The sequence below is a fragment of the Ranitomeya imitator genome, chromosome 1 (assembly GCF_032444005.1).
Source record: "Ranitomeya imitator isolate aRanImi1 chromosome 1, aRanImi1.pri, whole genome shotgun sequence".
NCBI classification, from domain to species: Eukaryota; Metazoa; Chordata; class Amphibia; order Anura; family Dendrobatidae; genus Ranitomeya; species Ranitomeya imitator.
In genome coordinates this window covers 547,619,569-547,638,405 of record NC_091282.1, presented here as the reverse complement: position 1 = coordinate 547,638,405, position 18,837 = coordinate 547,619,569, and the positions used below count along the sequence as shown (strand labels likewise).

At 41.7% G+C, this 18,837-nt stretch overlaps 1 protein-coding gene across 1 annotated transcript in view; it reads left to right on the top strand.

Moving 5' to 3' along the window:
• The window catches only part of ANO8 (anoctamin 8), a 128,569-nt gene that overhangs the window by 44,914 nt on the left and 64,818 nt on the right, over positions 1 to 18,837 (top strand). Inside the window, exons 2-3 of the mRNA XM_069767686.1 lie at positions 16,605 to 16,715; positions 17,060 to 17,192. Coding sequence (XP_069623787.1) covers positions 16,605 to 16,715; positions 17,060 to 17,192 — 244 coding nt within the window. The remainder of the gene's footprint in view (positions 1 to 16,604; positions 16,716 to 17,059; positions 17,193 to 18,837) is intronic.

Below are 18,837 nucleotides of genomic sequence, written 5' to 3'. Positions count from 1 at the left end.
ACAAAATTAATAAAGGGGATGGGAGAACTTCAATACCCAGATAGATTAGCGAAATTAGGATTATTTAGTCTAGAAAAAAGACGACTGAGGGGCGATCTAATAACCATGTATAAGTATATAAGGGGACAATACAAATATCTCGCTGAGGATCTGTTTATACCAAGGAAGGTGACTGGCACAAGGGGGCATTCTTTGCGTCTGGAGGAGAAAAGGTTTTTCCACCAATATAGAAGAGGATTCTTTACTGTTAGGGCAGTGAGAATCTGGAATTGCTTGCCTGAGGAGGTGGTGATGGCGAACTCAGTCGAGGGGTTCAAGAGAGGCCTGGATGTCTTCCTGGAGCAGAACAATATTGTATAATACAATTATTAGGTTCTGTAGAAGGACGTAGATCTGGGGATTTATTATGATGGAATATAGGCTGAACTGGATGGACAAATGTCTTTTTTCGGCCTTACTAACTATGTTACTATATTACTATGAGTTGTACTCATTTATCTGCCCCATTAATTTCATGACTGCTGCATATTATCCATTTACACCTGTCTAGGTCAATTGAGGGTCTTCTAATTTACATATAAATGACCAAACTGTATAAAATCTTAAGGTGAGAACAATCACAGAAGGCTGTTGGGGGAAAAAAAATATTCCTAACACCATAGATGGATAGATCCGTTTTTCCCATAGTAACTGGTAGTATGTATGGTCAAAGTTTTAGATACTCACCTGCGAGGATTTTTTGGCATGGTTATACAATGCCTCGTGCATATTATGGTTCCATACCACCTCAGAGTTGATGGACCAAGGCATTATAGGGAAAGCTCAGACTGATATGAGCTCTGCGTACCCTTCAGGTGGCCATACACTTTAGATAGGCAGCCATTTCTCCCAATATCCTGACACATACAGTATGTCTCCTTTTTTTTTTGTAAGTACTTCTTCTTTGTCTTTTTTTTACCCCCTCACCCTTCTTCTCAAATTAAAAAATAGAGTCTTTGTTTTTCTAAAAAATGAAATAAAATAAAAGCTATATTGAAGCTCTGGTATTAGGCTCATTTCATTTGTGTACTATTTTAAAGAGGTTGTCCACTATTTTTACATTGCTGACCTATCCTTAGGGTGATCGCGGGGTTGTCATTGCCGAGCTGTGAGCGCCTGATCTATCAAAATATAAAAAGAACTAGATGGTGGCCCGATTCTAACGTATCGGGTATCCTAGAATATGCATGTCCACGTAGTATATTGCCCAGCCACGTAGTATATTGCCCAGCCACGTAGTATATTGCACAGCCCACGTAGTATATTGCACAGCCCACGTAGTATATTGCCCAGCCACATAGTATATTGCCCAGCCACGTAGTATGTTGCCCAGCCACGTAGTATATTGCCCAGCCACGTAGTATATTGCCCAGCGACGTAGTATATTGCCCAGCGACGTAGTATATTGCCCAGCCACGTAGTATATTGCCCAGTCACGTAGTATATTGCCCAGCCACGTACTTAACAGATTAAAAAATAAAAAAGAAACATATACTCACCTTCCGAGGGGCCCCTTGTAGTCCTGTCGCCTGTGTTCTGTGCACGCGGCAGCTTTGGGTCCCAGGGTTGGTATGAGCGCAGGACCTGTGATGACGTCGCGGTCACATGAACGTGACGTTATTGCAGGTCATTCCCGCATAGCATCCTTAGCACCGGAACCTGCCGCTTGCAGTGCCGAGGACAGGGCGACACGTTGGAGGGTGAGAATAACGTTTTTTTAGTATTATTTTTAACATTAGATCTTTTTACTATTGATGCTGCATACGCAGCATTAACCCCTTCCCGACCTTTGATGCATACGCTGCGTCATGAAAGTCGGTGCCATTCCGACCCATGACGCAGCGTATGCGTCATGGCGGAATCGCGTTCCTGCAGGCCGGGTGAAAGGGTTAACTGTAATTTCACCCGGCGTGCAGGGACAGGAGGAGTTGTACTTTAGCCCAGGGGGTGGTGGCTTCACCTCAACCCCCCCCCCCCCCCCGTGGCTACGATCGCTCTGATTGGCAGTTTCACTTTCAACAGCCAATCAGAGAGATTTGTAATATTTCACCTAAAAAACTGGTGAAATATTACAATCCAGCCATGGCCGATGCTGCAATATCATCGGCCATGGCTGGAAACACTAATGTGCCCCTACCCCACCCCACCCCACCGATCGCCCCCCCGATCTGTGGTCCGCTCCCCTCCGTCCTGTGCTCCGCTCCCCCGTTCTCCTGTCCGCTCCCCCTGTGCTCCAATCCCAACCCCCGTGCTCCAATCCCACCCCCCTGCACTCCGATTCACCCCCCCCCCGCACTGCGATCCACCCCCCGCACACCGAACCACCCCCCCGCACACCAATCCACCCGCCCGCACACCGATCCACCCCCCATTGAAGTGGGGACCTCCTGCGTTGACCATATAATTACAGCAGAGAGTTTTGCTGGGAAAGAGACACAAAGTCTGAGATCCTTGTATTCAAGAGGTAGAGAAGTGAAAAAATCTATCATCATCAGATGTAACTGGACAATTGCAGTTAGACACTCTGTCTCCGGTGTCCAGATATGAATATTGGGGGTTTTGCATTGATTCGATATTTATGGGAGATACATTTTTGGTGTCATAGCGAAGGAATTTACATAACGTATTCACTCACAGCACCATAAGGCGTTTCTAACTCCTCTAACTTAATAACGGTCTGATAGATGGTAGATTGTGAGCCTTCACGGGCCAGGGTCCTCTCTCCTCCTGTACCAGTCATGACTTGTATTGTTTAAGATTATTGTACTGGTTTTTATTATGTATACCCCTCCTCACATGTAAAGTGCCATGGAATAAATGGCGCTATAACAATAAATAATAATAATAAATAGATGGTGCTATCCCGGCCATGTTTAGTCTCTATAGATATAGAATCGCGATAAAACATGACAACAGTATCTACCGCCAGGGATCTCAAGGGGCAAAGAGATCTTGTAAGTTGGGAATCTCCCAATATTTTGAAAGACCCAGCACATCTCACAATCAGCCAATAAATATGAACGTTTGGGTTTCTGTCTTTGTTCCTTCTGGAAGTCATCTCTGTGAATTGTCCTAATCGTACCGCTTCCCTCCACTAAGCTCTGAGCTATTTCCGTGGTATAAGGTTTATTCATTTTTTTTTGTTATTCCTTTTTATTTTATGTAATTGTATATACCATATTGCTTTGTTCCTATTTTGTATCCTCTTTGTATATATTGTTTATAACCACTGCCTACCTTTCCGGATTAAGTAAAATGTAATAGCTCTGTTCCTCTTGCTCTGTAAACCGCACCCCTGAAGCCATACGCTATCTAACAGGTGTCCAATCAGCCTGGATAAACGATTCGTGGTGCCAGCTAGTCGTGTTTCAGTTCTTTTGTTATTGTGGAATTGGCAGTGACCGTATGGAAGTGCCATATATACATATTCTGTGCGTTGGAATCGGAGGTGTATATACCATATGCTTGCTGTGAGTTTCCCAATAAATGGCCTAGTAGTAGAAGCAGCCACAACCTCGTCCATCACTCGTCAGCCAATTGTGCTATTGTCCTGACTTTTGGCGGCAGTGGAGTTGTGTTTCCCTGACAAACTGATGACAGTGGTGGGATCTGGTTGACAATCCACTTATACCCCCCTTCTGGCTGTTAAGGCCCCGTCACACATAGCGAGATCGCTGCTGAGTCACAAGTTTTGTGACGCAACAGCGATCTCAGTAGCGATCTCGCTATGTGTGACACGTACCAGCGATCAGGCCCCTGCTGTGAGATCGCTGGTCGTGTCGGAATGGCCTGGGCCATTTTTTGATCGTTGAGGTCCCGCTGACATCGCTGAATCGGCGTGTGTGACACCGATTCAGCGATGTCTTCGCTGGTAACCAGGGTAAACATCGGGTAACTAAGCGCAGGGCCGCGCTTAGTAACCCGATGTTTACCCTGGTTACCATCGTTAAAGTAAAAAAAAACAAACGCTACATACTTACCTACCGCTGTCTGTCCTTGGTGCTCTGCTTCTCTGGTCTGGCTGTGAGCGCCGGTCAGCCGGAAAGCAGAGCGGTGACGTCACCGCTCTGCTTTCCGGCCGCTGTGCTCACAGCCAGACCAGAGAAGCAGAGCACCGAGGACAGACAGCGGTAGGTAAGTATGTAGCGTTTGTTTTTTTTTACTTTAACGATGGTAACCAGGGTAAACATCGGGTTACTAAGCGCGGCCCTGCGCTTAGTTACCCGATGTTTACCCTGGTTACCGGCATCGTTGGTCGCTGGAGAGCTGTCTGTGTGACAGCTCTCCAGCGACCAAACAGCGACGCTGCAGCGATCCGGATCGTTGTCGGTATCGCTGCAGCGTCGCTGTGTGTGACGGGGCCTTTAGTCTTGACAGTCACAAACATGATTAGATTTCTGGGGTTAGTTTTCCTAATCTGATTGTCACTGTGCATTCCTAACATATTTCATGCTGAGCAGTAGTTTCTGATTTCAGTGTCACGCTTTAAGTCCCTGCACTAGACAGAAAAATTCCATAAAAAGGTCTGTTATCCTGGATCACTTCTGAACCCTATTAGATACATATGGCTGCAACCAATTATGTGCGACCGCCCAATGTTTTTCCTACATAGCATTTCTCATTAAAGTCCTATACCACAGCTTGGCCTTACCTTTGGTTACTACACTTCCTCTGAACAAGACATGCTGCATTACACTTGCCAGAAGCTACCATCCAGGGTTACAGTTTTACTAGCCGTGGCTTTTGCTGTGTGTGTTAAATGTGATCAGAAGCAATCTTAGTAATGCCCTCACAACATAACACTATATGGAAAGTCGATCACTCCCAACGGACATCTCCATACAAAAAGAGAAACACAGGTGTGTTAAAAACTTGAGCAAATATTTTCCTAATATGTGTGTTGCACCGCTCAATAGGAATGACTGCGCTGACATCTGTAATTGGGCGCCAAATGAGCATTGGACAGTCCCTTTTTGATAAGTGTTCCTGTGCCCATTACCTATAGGGTAGATATAAAACTTGGTACAATTCTCATTGAAATCTATTGGCTGTCCATGTAATAGACCCTCCAGAAATATATACAGTGAGGCAAAAAAGTATTTAGTCAGTCAGCAATAGTGCAAGTTCCACCACTTAAAAAGATGAGAGGCGTCTGTAATTTACATCATAGGTAGACCTCAACTATGGGAGACAAACTGAGAAAAAAAATCCAGAAAATCACATTGTCTGTTTTTTTATCATTTTATTTGCATATTATGGTGGAAAATAAGTATTTGGTCAGAAACAAACAATCAAGATTTCTGGCTCTCACAGACCTGTAACTTCTTGTTTAAGAGTCTCCTCTTTCCTCCACTCATTACCTGTAGTAATTGCATCTGTTTAAACTTGTTATCAGTATAAAAAGACACCTGTGTACACCCTCAAACAGATCTGACTCCAAACTCCACTATGGTGAAAACCAAAGAGCTGTCAAAGGACACCAGAAACAAAATTGTAGCCCTGCACCAGGCTGGGAAGACTGAATCTGCAATAGCCAACCAGCTTGGAGTGAAGAAATCAACAGTGGGAGCAATAATTAGAAAATGGAAGACATACAAGACCACTGATAATCTCCCTCGATCTGGGGCTCCACGCAAAATCCCACCCCGTGGGGTCAGAATGATCACAAGAACGGTGAGCAAAAATCCCAGAACCACGCGGGGGGACCTAGTGAATGAACTGCAGAGAGCTGGGACCAATGTAACAAGGCCTACCATAAGTAACACACTACGCCACCATGGACTCAGATCCTGCAGTGCCAGACGTGTCCCACTGCTTAAGCCAGTACATGTCCGGGCCTGTCTGAAGTTTGCTAGAGAGCATTTGGATGATCCAGAGGAGTTTTGGGAGAATGTCCTATGGTCTGATGAAACCAAACTGGAACTGTTTGGTAGAAACACAACTTGTCGTGTTTGGAGGAAAAAGAATACTGAGTTGCATCCATCAAACACCATACCTACTGTAAAGCATGGTGGTGGAAACATCATGCTTTGGGGCTGTTTCTCTGCAAAGGGGCCAGGACGACTGATCCGGGTACATGAAAGAATGAATGGGGCCATGTATCGTGAGATTTTGAGTGCAAACCTCCTTCCATCAGCAAGGGCATTGAAGATGAAACGTGGCTGGGTCTTTCAACATGACAATGATCCAAAGCACACCGCCAGGGCAACGAAGGAGTGGCTTCGTAAGAAGCATTTCAAGGTCCTGGAGTGGCCTAGCCAGTCTCCAGATCTCAACCCTATAGAAAACCTTTGGAGGGAGTTGAAAGTCCGTGTTGCCAAGCGAAAAGCCAAAAACATCACTGCTCTAGAGGAGATCTGCATGGAGGAATGGGCCAACATACCAACAACAGTGTGTGGCAACCTTGTGAAGACTTACAGAAAACGTTTGTCATTGCCAACAAAGGATATATTACAAAGTATTGAGATGAAATTTTGTTTCTGACCAAATACTTCTTTTCCACCATAATATGCAAATAAAATGATAAAAAAACAGACAATGTGATTTTCTGGATTTTTTTTTCTCAGTTTGTCTCCCATAGTTGAGGTCTACCTATGATGTAAATTACTGACGCCTCTCATCTTTTTAAGTGGTGGAACTTGCACTATTGCTGACTGACTAAATACTTTTTTGCCCCACTGTATATATATATATATTTTGTAGCCATGATGGAAAACGCAACTGAGAACATCCCTTCTAATAGCTCAAAATACCCTAATAAGGCATTTAAAAATTGACGTAATCCCAATGTCGTAGACGGCACTGAAATCGTCAGTTTTTATGCAACGCCTAACCAGATTTAGCCAACTTAGTTTTCTGAGCATCTAGGGTTCTGTTGTGAATTTTCATTGATTTGCACTTGCATTCACCATAGTAATCATTGGAGGGTGAGAGCGCTCACGTGAGCGGTGTCTGTGCCAGGCAATGTGTAACTAAGTGTTCAGTATGTGTGCCAGTCATCTGTCATTCTCACCCCAGCTCCTTATCTTCTGAGCCACACGTCTGGGTAGTGTCTGTACGTAGCGGTAAATGGACCTGTTGGCTTTGGCCATCTGACGTGGGAAGCTGTCTGAAGAGATCTCACTGTCAAGAGCTGGGCAAGTGCAATATCTGTAAGTCCTGTGCATAGCAGCTACTTTTGTCATGGTGGAAGTATCCTAAGTTACCAAGTGTGTGCAGAAAATGATATTTATTGAATGTGTTCAATCATAGGATAGTTATTGAATGCTTAGATTATTTTGCAGAACTGTGCAATGACACTAGACCTGGGAAATAGACATAAGAATGGCTCGTGGCAATGAATTGCATGACAAGGATTATATTTTTCCCCCCTCATGCATAGCTGTTTATTTGATGACTTTTTCAGTAAGACAAGTGAAAATATGTACATGACATTATGATTATAGCAGAAAAACTTGTCTAGGCACATCAAGAAGGGAAAATAATGTTTCCAAACTCTATGTATTGTAGCTACAGTGGCTTGCAAAAGTACTCACCCCCTTCACATGTTTCGTGTTTTGCTACCTCACACAACCTAGAATTTCAGGGTTTTTTATTTTTTTTTAAAGGTTTGCATCAGTCCATGTAAAAAATATGCTTTCAACTTCAGTGTGCATAACTATTCACTCCTAAAGTCAGTACTTTGTAGAGCCTCCTTTTGCAGCAATTACAGCTGTAAGTTGCTTTGGAATCTTTAAGTTTTCCACTTCTTTCCACTGGGATTTTGCCACATTGTTTCCTCTGATGAACAGCAATCTTCAAGAGTGACCACAGATTCTCCATGGGATTAAGGTCTGGCTTTGACTTGGCCGCCCCAAAACAGTTACATGTTTCCCCTTAAACCATTCTAGTGTTCCTTTAGCAGTATGCTTTGGTCATTGTCATGTTAGAAGGTGAGCCTTCATCCCAGTCTCAGATCACTGACAGAATGAAACAGGTTTGCTCAAGAAAATCCCTGTATTTTGCACCATCTTACCCTGGACTTAGACCATTTTCTCTGCTGCCAAAAAACATCTCCACAGCATGATGTTGCCACCACCATGTTTCAATGTGGGGATGGTGTTCTTGGGGTGATGAGCTGTGTTTGTTTGGCACCAGACATAGCGTTTACTTTGGTGGCCAAAAAGTTCAATTTTGGTCTCATCTGACCAGGGAACCTTCCCCCATACATTTGTGGAGTCTCCCACATATCTTTTGGCAAACTCAAAACAAGCCTTACAATTTTAGTGTGTAAGTAACGGCTTTTTTCTGCCCACTCATCCATAAAGGCCACCTCTATGGAGTGTACGGGTTATTGTGTCAGTCTCTGCTTGGGAACTCTGCAGCTCCTTCAGGGTTATCTATGGTGCCTCCCTGATTAATACACTACTTGCCAAGACTGAGACTTTTGGTGGGATTCCCTCTCCTGGCAGGTTTGTTGTGGTACCATGTTCTTTCCATTTGATGATAATGGATTTGATGGTGCTCTGGGGATCATCAGATATCGGGATATTTTTTTGTTACCCAATCCTGGCTTGTACTTCTCAACAACTTTGTCCCTGACTTATTTGGCGATCTCCTTGGTCTTCATAGTGTTCTTTGGTTAGGGGTGCCTCTTGCTTAATGGTGTTGCAGCCTCTGTGGCCTTTCAGAAAAAGTGTGTATGTACTGACAGACCATGTGACACTTAGTATTTACATAGGTGGTCTTCCTCTCACTAAGCATGTGACTTGTGAAGGTAATTGCTCACACCCAAAATTTTGGGGGGCTTCATAGCAAAGTGGGTGAATACATATGCACGTCCCAATTTTTAGTTATTTGATCCCATAAATGTAATTAATGCCTGTATTTTTGTCACTTCATTAACTTAGACTATTTAGTGCTGATGCATCACACACAAATCGGATTACAAAATATTTAAACACATGTTGTAATGTAACAAAATAGGTAAAAAGCTAAGGGGGTGAATACTTTTGTAAGCCACTGTATGTTCAATGACTGGCTTTCTGTGTAAGGCTGGGGCTTCATTGTCACTACTGTGTTGCTGCTACGCGGCGGCATACCGTAATGCATGTGGTTGAGGTTGCTTTTTAACTCGCAAGGTACTTCACCCGTCACAAGCTTGTCGGAAAAAAATCCAACTGTAGCCCTGTCAAAATCACGTTTAGATCCAGCTTTAGGACTGAAATGTTTGGGCATGCTGAGCTAGAACCAGCGCAGAACGGCCGGTAGCAAGTTAGCTACTGGAAGACCAATGAGAGTCCCTACACGTTTCTTCTGGTTTGTGCACCACGCTTTTTTTTGGTAGAGTATCTTCACACAAGGCTCTAAAAGCAGTGGATTATCTCTGAAAATCCACTGTGTTTTACAGCACCAGTGTTGTGCATGAGATTTTTATAAATCCTATGCACGTGCTTTGAAGAATATCTGCAGTGTAAATTGACCAGCGCGTGGATTAGAATTCCCTAGCTTTTCAGTTTAGCTGCAGATGTTACTCTGGATTTCGCGCCTTACGGTGTAAAGTATAGCCTCAGCATTGCACAGTTGGAAATTCAGTGATATTCACACAATTTAGAATATATAGTGCCACTGCAGAGTTGATGTGGAATTCCACAGCAAATACCGTACACACTGTAGGAACGGTACCCTTAAATTTTATTAAAACTTTTCTTGCTACCGACATACCTTATGCAGAAAATAAAAATATTTATATCTCTAACATGGTAGTGTATGGATACCTTCACGGATATACATATTTATTTATTTTTAAAATATTATAGGAATTTTACAAGAATATTACAAACTCAAATACAAACTTCAGGTTAATTTCAAATATTCTGAACTCCCAATAAGATGTGCAATTCAATGAGTAATAGGAACAGAAAAGGAAAAGAAGTAAAAAGAGGGCAGAAGATGGGTACATACTACAACACAAGGGGTAGGAAAGAAGGGGAGGGGTAGGACAAAAGCGATATCGTTCAGTTTGACACGCAGCAGCGATCAGAATCCTGCTGTGATGTCGTTGGTCGGGGCTAGAAGGCCAGCACTTTCTTTGGTCGCTGGCTCTCCCGCTGACATCGCTGAATCGGCGTGTGTGACAACGATTCAGCGATGTCTTCGCTGGTAACCAGGGTAAGCATTGGGTTACTAAGCGCAGGGCCGCGCTTAGTAACCCGATGTTTACCCTGGTTACCATCCTAAAAGTAAAAAAACCAAACGCTTCATACTTACCTACCGCTGTCTGTTCCCGGCGCTGTGCTTTCCTGCACTCACTGTGAGCACAGCGGCCGGAAAGCAGAGCGGTGACGTCACCGCTCTGCTTTCCGGCCGCTGTGCTCACAGCCAGTACAGAGAAGCACAGCGCCGGGGACAGACAGCGGTAGGTAAGTATGAAGCGTTTTTTTTTTTTACTTTTAGGATGGTATCCAGGGTAAACATCGGGTTACTAAGCGCGGCCCTGCGCTTAGTAACCCGATGTTTACCCTGGTTACCGGTATCGTTGGTCGCTGGAGAGCTGTCTGTGTGACAGCTCTCCAGCGACCAAACAGCGACGCTGCAGCGATCCGGATCGTTGTCTGGATCGCTGCAGCGTCGTTTAGTGTGAAGGTACCTTTATGGAGTCCATCAGGCATCTACCAAACATACTTATTTTCACTTAACACTAGAAGTCCCAGAAATTTCGAGCTCCAAAGGTTCCAAAGGTAGAAATGTTAAATTACCCCTCTCTGGAACTTCTAGTGTTAAATGCACGTATTGTTGGCTTGAAATCATTTTTTCGATAGGGTTTCTTTAAACATATAGCACAGTTGGACTTCTACAGCCTCTATGCATCACTGTACAAAGCAGACTGTAGAATGAGTCACCAGTGAATCCATAAGACAGCTCTTTCCCTCTCTTCTTCTGAACAATCTTCTGATTCATAGCAGAGGAGTTCAGGATTAAAGAAATAAGCATTAGGGACTCAGCCATCAGAACATGCTCTGTTGCTGGTTTATTAGCCATTCCACAGTCTCCTATGTACTATGATACATTGAGGCTGTAAAAGTGAAAGTCCAACACTTTTAATTACAGCAGAAACACATTTTAGCGAAAAATACATGTATCAAAGTAGACAAAAGGCCTTCCAAAGGCATCCATGTCCTTAAAAAAGGTTTTCCCCCACCTAGGCGAACATTTGACAAGTAGGGTAGGTTGCCGAATACGAATAGTGCGTAATCTGCACACTGTTAAAATTCTGCTCTATTAGTCAGTCCAGTGGTCAACATATGACTAGAAATATGTGATTTGCGTACTCGTCACAGCCGTTTAGAATCTCATCCACGAGAAGTGGCTAAGAATGTTCTATTGAGAGAATCTGATGAGAATCTGGTCATTACATGGCCACAGGTATGCAATCATAGGACCTTCACACAATCTGTTTAGCTGAGCCAAATCCTAACAGAGTATACGTTACACACTGTAAGGCCAAATTCAGATGTCTGAGAAACAGTCCATGTCTGAACGAGGCCTTAGCATTCTGCAAGCTGCACTGCTTGCCAGAAGTTTCCCCTGGGGAAGAAAACCTTTTAAGCATAGTTTTCCTTAAACTGGCCATTTTCTACAGCTAAACTGTAACAGCTGGAAACCTACTGTATATCGTATAAGCCATGATATTTTGTGTACAGGTTACATGTTATTATGCAGTGCTATTTTGCTTGGTCTGCGTATGCTCTTATCTCGCATACTTTTCCTATTTAGCCTGGCTCAGTAGCTATTCCTGTCTCACTATATTGCACAGAGAAGATTATATTTTTCATTTGTTCCTATTGGGGCCAAATATGAATAGAGGAGCATAATAATCAGAAGAAAAATGAGCTTGGGTTGCAATATGTAAACAGTATCTAAGCTAAATACTACGTATCCCTTGCTGTTTTTTTGCTAATTAAAAGCAAAAAATGGCTTAACCCAAATGGAATTTTGCCAAGAAAGTGTTCTTTTCTTAGTTCTGCATAGTTGGTAGCCTTTCAGAAGCTTTATTTTTCAGGTAGAGATCAGATGTCGATGATTTTATTGCTGTGGTTAGAATGATCCTGCTGCCAGCTTTTAGACTGGATTATGATTACAACATTTACTGGACACAATGTTTCTTTAGTGCATATGCTCATTTATTTATAAGGAAAATATAAAACTAGAATTTAACTATGAGCATATGCTTTACAATACATAATCTCGGTGTCTGGGACCCACCTGCGGAATGGACTCTAGGGGCCACACTAGAGCTATAGTATGTGCAAATACCTGTTAGCCAGTGTCCCCGTTATACTGGAGTGTCCACTGTAAAACACGGGGCTCCTGCACATCTACTGTGCACACACTATAACTGGGATGTACAACTACGGTAGTTTGCATTCAAGGGATTCCACATGATCGGTGGAATATAACCATTGGAAAAGAAGAATGGGGGACTTTTATCCCTTTTTTACAATGGAGCAGCAGGTCTGATGTCTGACCGCAGCTCCATTCATCCTTTTTTGGGGCTTCCAGAAAAAATCCACTTAGGGAATCAATGGATCAGTGGTCGAGTCGACCATGCATCTCCATTCTAATGATGCCTTAAAAGATAACTGTTGCTGTGCATTTTAGAAGCTCAGATAAAACAATTCTTATTAAATATCACATTTCTGTATTATTTTTTCTTACCTTATAAATAAAGTACACATTTGGTATTTCTATCATAAAAAAAAAAATGGCGGAATTGAATATTTAGTTTCACCATTTATTGGTATTGAAAAATTTGTTCTCCATTTTTAAGTACATTTTATGGTGAAATCAATATCGTAAGTCAAAATGACACACAAAAACCCCTTATACATCAATGTCATCAGAAAAATAAAGAAAACTTGTGCCCCTCTCCAGTCCATCCTTAATGCAGCAGCCAGGGTCGTCCATCTGGCTAATCGTTACTCGGACGCGTCCGCTCTTCGCCAGTCGTTACACTGGCTGCCCATTCATTACAGGATACAATTCAAAGTACTTGTTCTCACCCACAAAGCTCTCCACAGTGCGGCACCCCCTTACATCTCCTCCCTCATTTCTGTCTATCAGCCTAACAGACCACTGCGCTCTGCAAATGACTTTCGGCTAACCTCTGCACTAATCCGTACCTCCCACTCCCGACTCCAAGACTTCTCCCGTGCTGCGCCAATCCTCTGGAATGCTCTACCCCAAGATATTAGGACCATCCATAATTTGCATAGTTTTAGGCGCTCGCTCAAAACACATTTGTTCAGAGCGGCCTATCACGTTCACTAATCAAAGTTATGTTATGTTTGTGTGTAGCCCATTCACTATCCCCATCTATTCCCCAACCCCTGAAGATGGCTTGACCATGATTGTAAATACATCATTGTAAATACACACCTGTACTTTGTATCTCCCCCACCTCATTGTAGATTGTAAGCTCTCACGAGCAGGGTCGTCTTATTTTGCTTTAATTATTGTATTGTTAACGTTGTTACTTATGACTTTTGTGTTTGAAACTGTTAAACTGTAAAGCGCTGCGGAATATGTTGGCGCTATATAAATAAAGATTATTATTATTATTAAGGGTGAAAAAATGAATGCACAAAAGCAAAAATTTGCTGTGGTTGGATGGGATTAAACTTGGTCTGACCAAGTTTAAGAATGTGATCTGTGTTCCAAACAATTGCTTTGGGTTCTCCCCCTATCCTCGCATACTACACCCAGATGGTTTTATCGTGTATGCAAATTTTAAGGGATTAAAATCCAGAAAACAATTTTTTCTTTGGAAACTGGATTGCTTTACTTTTGTTAATGTGACATGCATTAGAGTATGCATTAACCCCCAGTTATGTTTTCACATTCATGATCAGGCCAAATTTTACAATTCTAACCACTATCACTTTATGTGGTAATAACTCTGGAATGCTTCAACGGATCCAACTGATTCTGAGACTTTTTTCGTGACATATTTTGCTTCATGATGGTGGAAAAATTGTTGAGGATTTTTGTAATGCAAAAATTTGTGCATGGCCTCAAAGCATTTATGGGTCATAGCCATGCGGAACACGAGATGCGAAGGACTCCATGTGAAGGACAATGCCCCAAAACTTCATAATTTCTACTGCGTCTACAAGGGTCCAGTTAGAAAATGATGAAGTGGGGTTTTGGGCCAATAATTGTTGGTGGCACAAATTTGTCTCGGAAACCAAGAAGTTTATAAAATCTTCAGAGAAGAAGACTTACAAAAAAAAGTCTTATTTCTGTGAGGCCGTAATATCAAACTTGATTCCTGATTGCACCACAAAATCAGGAATCTGTAGCTCATAATATTTGGATGGTGAGGTCCGTAGGGGGTTATGAATGGTGGGCGCTAGTTAATTTTGTGTCCTGGGACGTCTGTGTGGCAGTTCGGTATCACTAGAGGAGGAGGTAAAATAAAGGAAGGTGGCACTCTCTCCCTCATTATCACTATCCGGACTGTGTTTGGGATGAGTGGGACATTTTTTCACATTTCCGTGTGTGTACCAAATTTTATTCAGATGTGTGAGTGTTTGGTGTAAACTTTTTTTATTTAGAAGAAAAAGAATTAAAAAAAGAATAGAAGAAAAAAATTTAGAAATAAAAAGATAAAAATAAAATAAAAAGAATATGAAAATTTTGTAAAATGAAAAACAAACTTGCTAAACGGATGTCCGTAAAATAATTTTTTTTACTAAGAGCCCGTTGCCATCTGACACTAACCCTGACTATATACAGAAAAAATACTGTAGTAGATGCTGATCGCTAAAGTATATTTTTACTGTCCCGAATCTAACCCTATCAACTAATCTAAATTATTTTTATTTGATTCTTTTTTCACACAAAAAAAACCCCAACAGCCGGATATGCCAATCCGTGATATGCGTCACCGATCAGCGCTTGACAGCTGTAGGACGCATGAATGTGGTGCAAAGAGGGGGGGAATGGACAGGGAAATACAAGTCCTGGCCAAAAGCGAGCATAGATGCTGATCGGTGATGTGCGTCACTGATCAGTGCTCAGCTGCTGTAGGACGCACTCATCTATATGGTCTCTGGTAATGCCTTGTTGGGCTTATCATAAGTTATAACCTGGATTTTACAAGCCAACATCTCTGCAACTGAGATGGGAAATAAAAAACCGAAAACTCTGTTTTATTCAGCAAGGCAGCCGCTATTTCATGATGCGGCCTGTTTAACATGCTCATACTGGTGAAAGGTCCTCTTTAAAATATGCAACAATTGTCTTAATATAAATATTATGTATTTTTAATAGAACCATTTTATTATTATAAATATCATTAATGTTTTTTTTTAGAAATACTGTATAAATTGTCATCTTATGGGTGTGCACTACTGTTTATAGATTTCTGAGGCATGTATTAGACAAAAATCCCAATTATGGCTCTGTGCATTAGCTGGTATACTGCTCAAATCAGAGCTGTAGCTAGGCTTTCCATCACTAAGGGTTCCATGTACTGAATTTAAATGCCCTGTCACAGGCACCCTCCCCACTCTCTACCCCCAGGACGTGGGGCAAATATCCTGATTGCTTACCCCCAACTATGACATTGCTCTGGTTTTGCCAGTGTATGTTATTAAAATAATTAAAAGTAGCACTATGATAGTGTTAGTATTAATTAGGGTTACTACTAATTAGACTAATAGACTTACTATTAATTAGTCTAGTTTTACCGATCGGTTAGGCGGCATCGCTCATGTCCTAAATCATTTTCTTTGACAGTAAATAATACTACATCTGTGGTTGCCATACAGGATTATTGACTAACACTACTCTTGAAGGAAGACTTAGAAATAATACTTTAGATTGATACTTAGTACGTGGAGACACTTGGCTGGCATTCAGACTGAATCTGAGCTGAGATTAACCATTAAACTGCTGAGCAGGGGCTGGACGTGCTGCGCTATATATATCCAGCATCTTCACAAGTAGCACTATCAAGTTTCATTGACCTTTGCGCTGTCCCAATATCATACCTGTGTATGATTTTCCAGGTTCTGCACTTAGGATGATACTTGTACAGTAATTACTGACAATATGCAGTTTTGTCATTCTGTGTTTCATAGATTCTAACTGCCCGCAATTTTTCACCACAATATGCTGCCCCATGTAAGCACTTATACCAATTTATGATTGACTTTTATTATAATAACCAAATTGCACCAAACATTTTGTATCATATATGTAATAGTCATTTAGGACAAAGTACAGTAGTCTACTGTAGTCTTGAGGAGGGGGCCTTTATTGCCTACCTCCATCCCCCTATCAATTAATCTATTGACTGCACACAGTGGCCGTTAGTCAATGGTGTCACTCCCTGATTCTGAAAAAAAGACATAATTAAGAAAGTGCTGTATTCAGTCTAAGTGACAATCAAATATTTTTGTGCCGTATGGAGCAATAGTTTTATGTACCTTTTTTATGGTGTATGGATGAGCATATTATGATGACCCCTCCACTATAATATTTGTTAGCTGTATTGATTACTCTCTCTTATGTTCCTACAGATAAGCTTTTCGGAAAGCGCCTACTCCAAGCTGGCCGGTATATCACATCCCACAAGTCCTGGATGAGGACTGTGCCCACTGAAAATTGTGACGTTGTTATGACCTTCCCAGGTAAGTTGTGATATTTCGGGAACAATAACCCTAGTATGAGTTACCCTGTGCATACTAAAGTTGTTATTCTCAGTTATTGTGCTCTGTTGTTTTCCCAAAAAACGTTTCTATCTATGGTCCTATTTACTTCAATTAGATTTTCCTGATGGCAAAGTCTTGGATTAGCCACTGTCCTGTTAAGAACCTTTTTTTTTCCCTAAGTAGTCAGATAAACAGTAAGTATGATTTCCTTAGGAGTCATGTTTTAAGGCAAGGAGACCTATTCCAAAATGTGCTCTTGGCTTAATTTTTACATGCTGTGCGCTATGATCTACTGTTTTTGTAATGTATTCCTATATCTACAGACACCACTGATGACCATACCCTGCTATGGCTACTGAATCATGTAAGACTGGGAATACCTGAGCTAATAATGCAAATTCGCCATCATCGACATACAAGAATCTATGCCTTCTTTGTCACAGCTACATATGAGAAGTACGTTTCTAATAATAAGAGTCCAGAAATATTCAATTGTTTCTCCGTTTGATCAGTCAGTGAAGACAGGAATATGTGAACATAACCAGCCAATGTTTGAGATATGTTTTACCCTGACAAGGTATAATGCAGATGCTACTAAATAATAGGGTGGTCCCACAAACAAGGTACATTTTAATTAATAGAGCTTGGAGTAATAATTCGTTTGACAATTGGATGTGCTAAAACAATAATGTTCTTGTGGTGAGATCTTATAAATCTGGTACTGCTATGTACTGTCTTATTTGCTGTTTCCAACCACAGAAAGCTGCACCAGTTCATGGTCCGCACATACCACAGCTCCTGGCCAGAGAATGATGCACAAGTAACTTATGATAAGTGACTATAGAGACGACACAGCAGGTGCTCACAGCTGCTGCTTTCTGAGGTAACACATTTTCCGACTTGTTTTATCACAGGAGTTGAATATTTCTGTCATTTCTCCAGCCCACTGAGCTTATCATAAAACAAATCGGTGACCTAGGAGTTCCAGTGGCCCCCGAGCTTGCATTGTGACTGACTTGACTTATGATGAGCTCACAGGACTGGTGATGTGTCATGAGCACTTGCTCCTGTGATAAAACAGGAAGCGAAATGTCAGAAGCTCTGAGATCTTGCTTCGTCATCTATATACTTTCTGATCATAAATAACTTGTGCTTCCGCCCTTGGCCAGGAACAGTGGTATATGTCGACTTTGAACTGGAGCAGCTCTACAGGGTCGGACACAGCAGTTAATTACGAAGTACACATAATCTTATACATGTGCCTTTGTTATCTCCGCACAGGAACCCTTTTTAACACATCCAACTGTGGAACTCATTATTATTCCAAGATCTGTTGATCAATCAACAACACTTTAACCTTTAGTCGGAATGGTCATCGTAAACATTTCTTAATGTATTAGTTGCATGCCAAATTGAAGGCAGCACATACATATATTGTATATTCATTCAGTAGAGAAGGATGTCTCTGTGTTAAGCCAGATGCAATGAATGGTGAATTTACAGAAAATTGTCATGTATAATTACAGTCACAATGTAGTGACCGCTTACAGCCCTCTGCTCAGAGAAATTGAGTGACAGGGAAGATTAAATATAAGCCATTTTTGTGTGTGTAGTGTTGCAATCTTGCCTTATATAAGCAGCTGTAAAACAAAGCTGTAATTAGCTACTCTAATAATAATAATAATAATGAGATGACTCTGCTAATATTGTTTGGGTCTGTACAAGAAAGCCAACACGAGAGCAACCATAAACAAGAAGTGTTGGCCCGTTACAGTAGCACTTATCAAGGGATGGAATAGATTGGGGAGCATGTGAACATTCATTTCTGGAAGTTAATGTATTGAAAGCATAAAGATCTGAGTAGCTTTGACAAAGGGCTAATTTGTGAATTTTAGACAAATGGGTCAGGGCATTTCTAAAATGGCTGATATTATGGGGATGTTTGTAGTATACAGTGATTAGTACATGAGTCGTCTAAGGAAGTAGATCTGTTGAACCAGAGGCACCTAGGGTTCAGTTTAATCCAACAGAATAGCTGCTGTAGCCAAAATTGCTGAAAAAGTTAATGATAGCCATAATAGAAAGGTTTCAGGCTACAAGC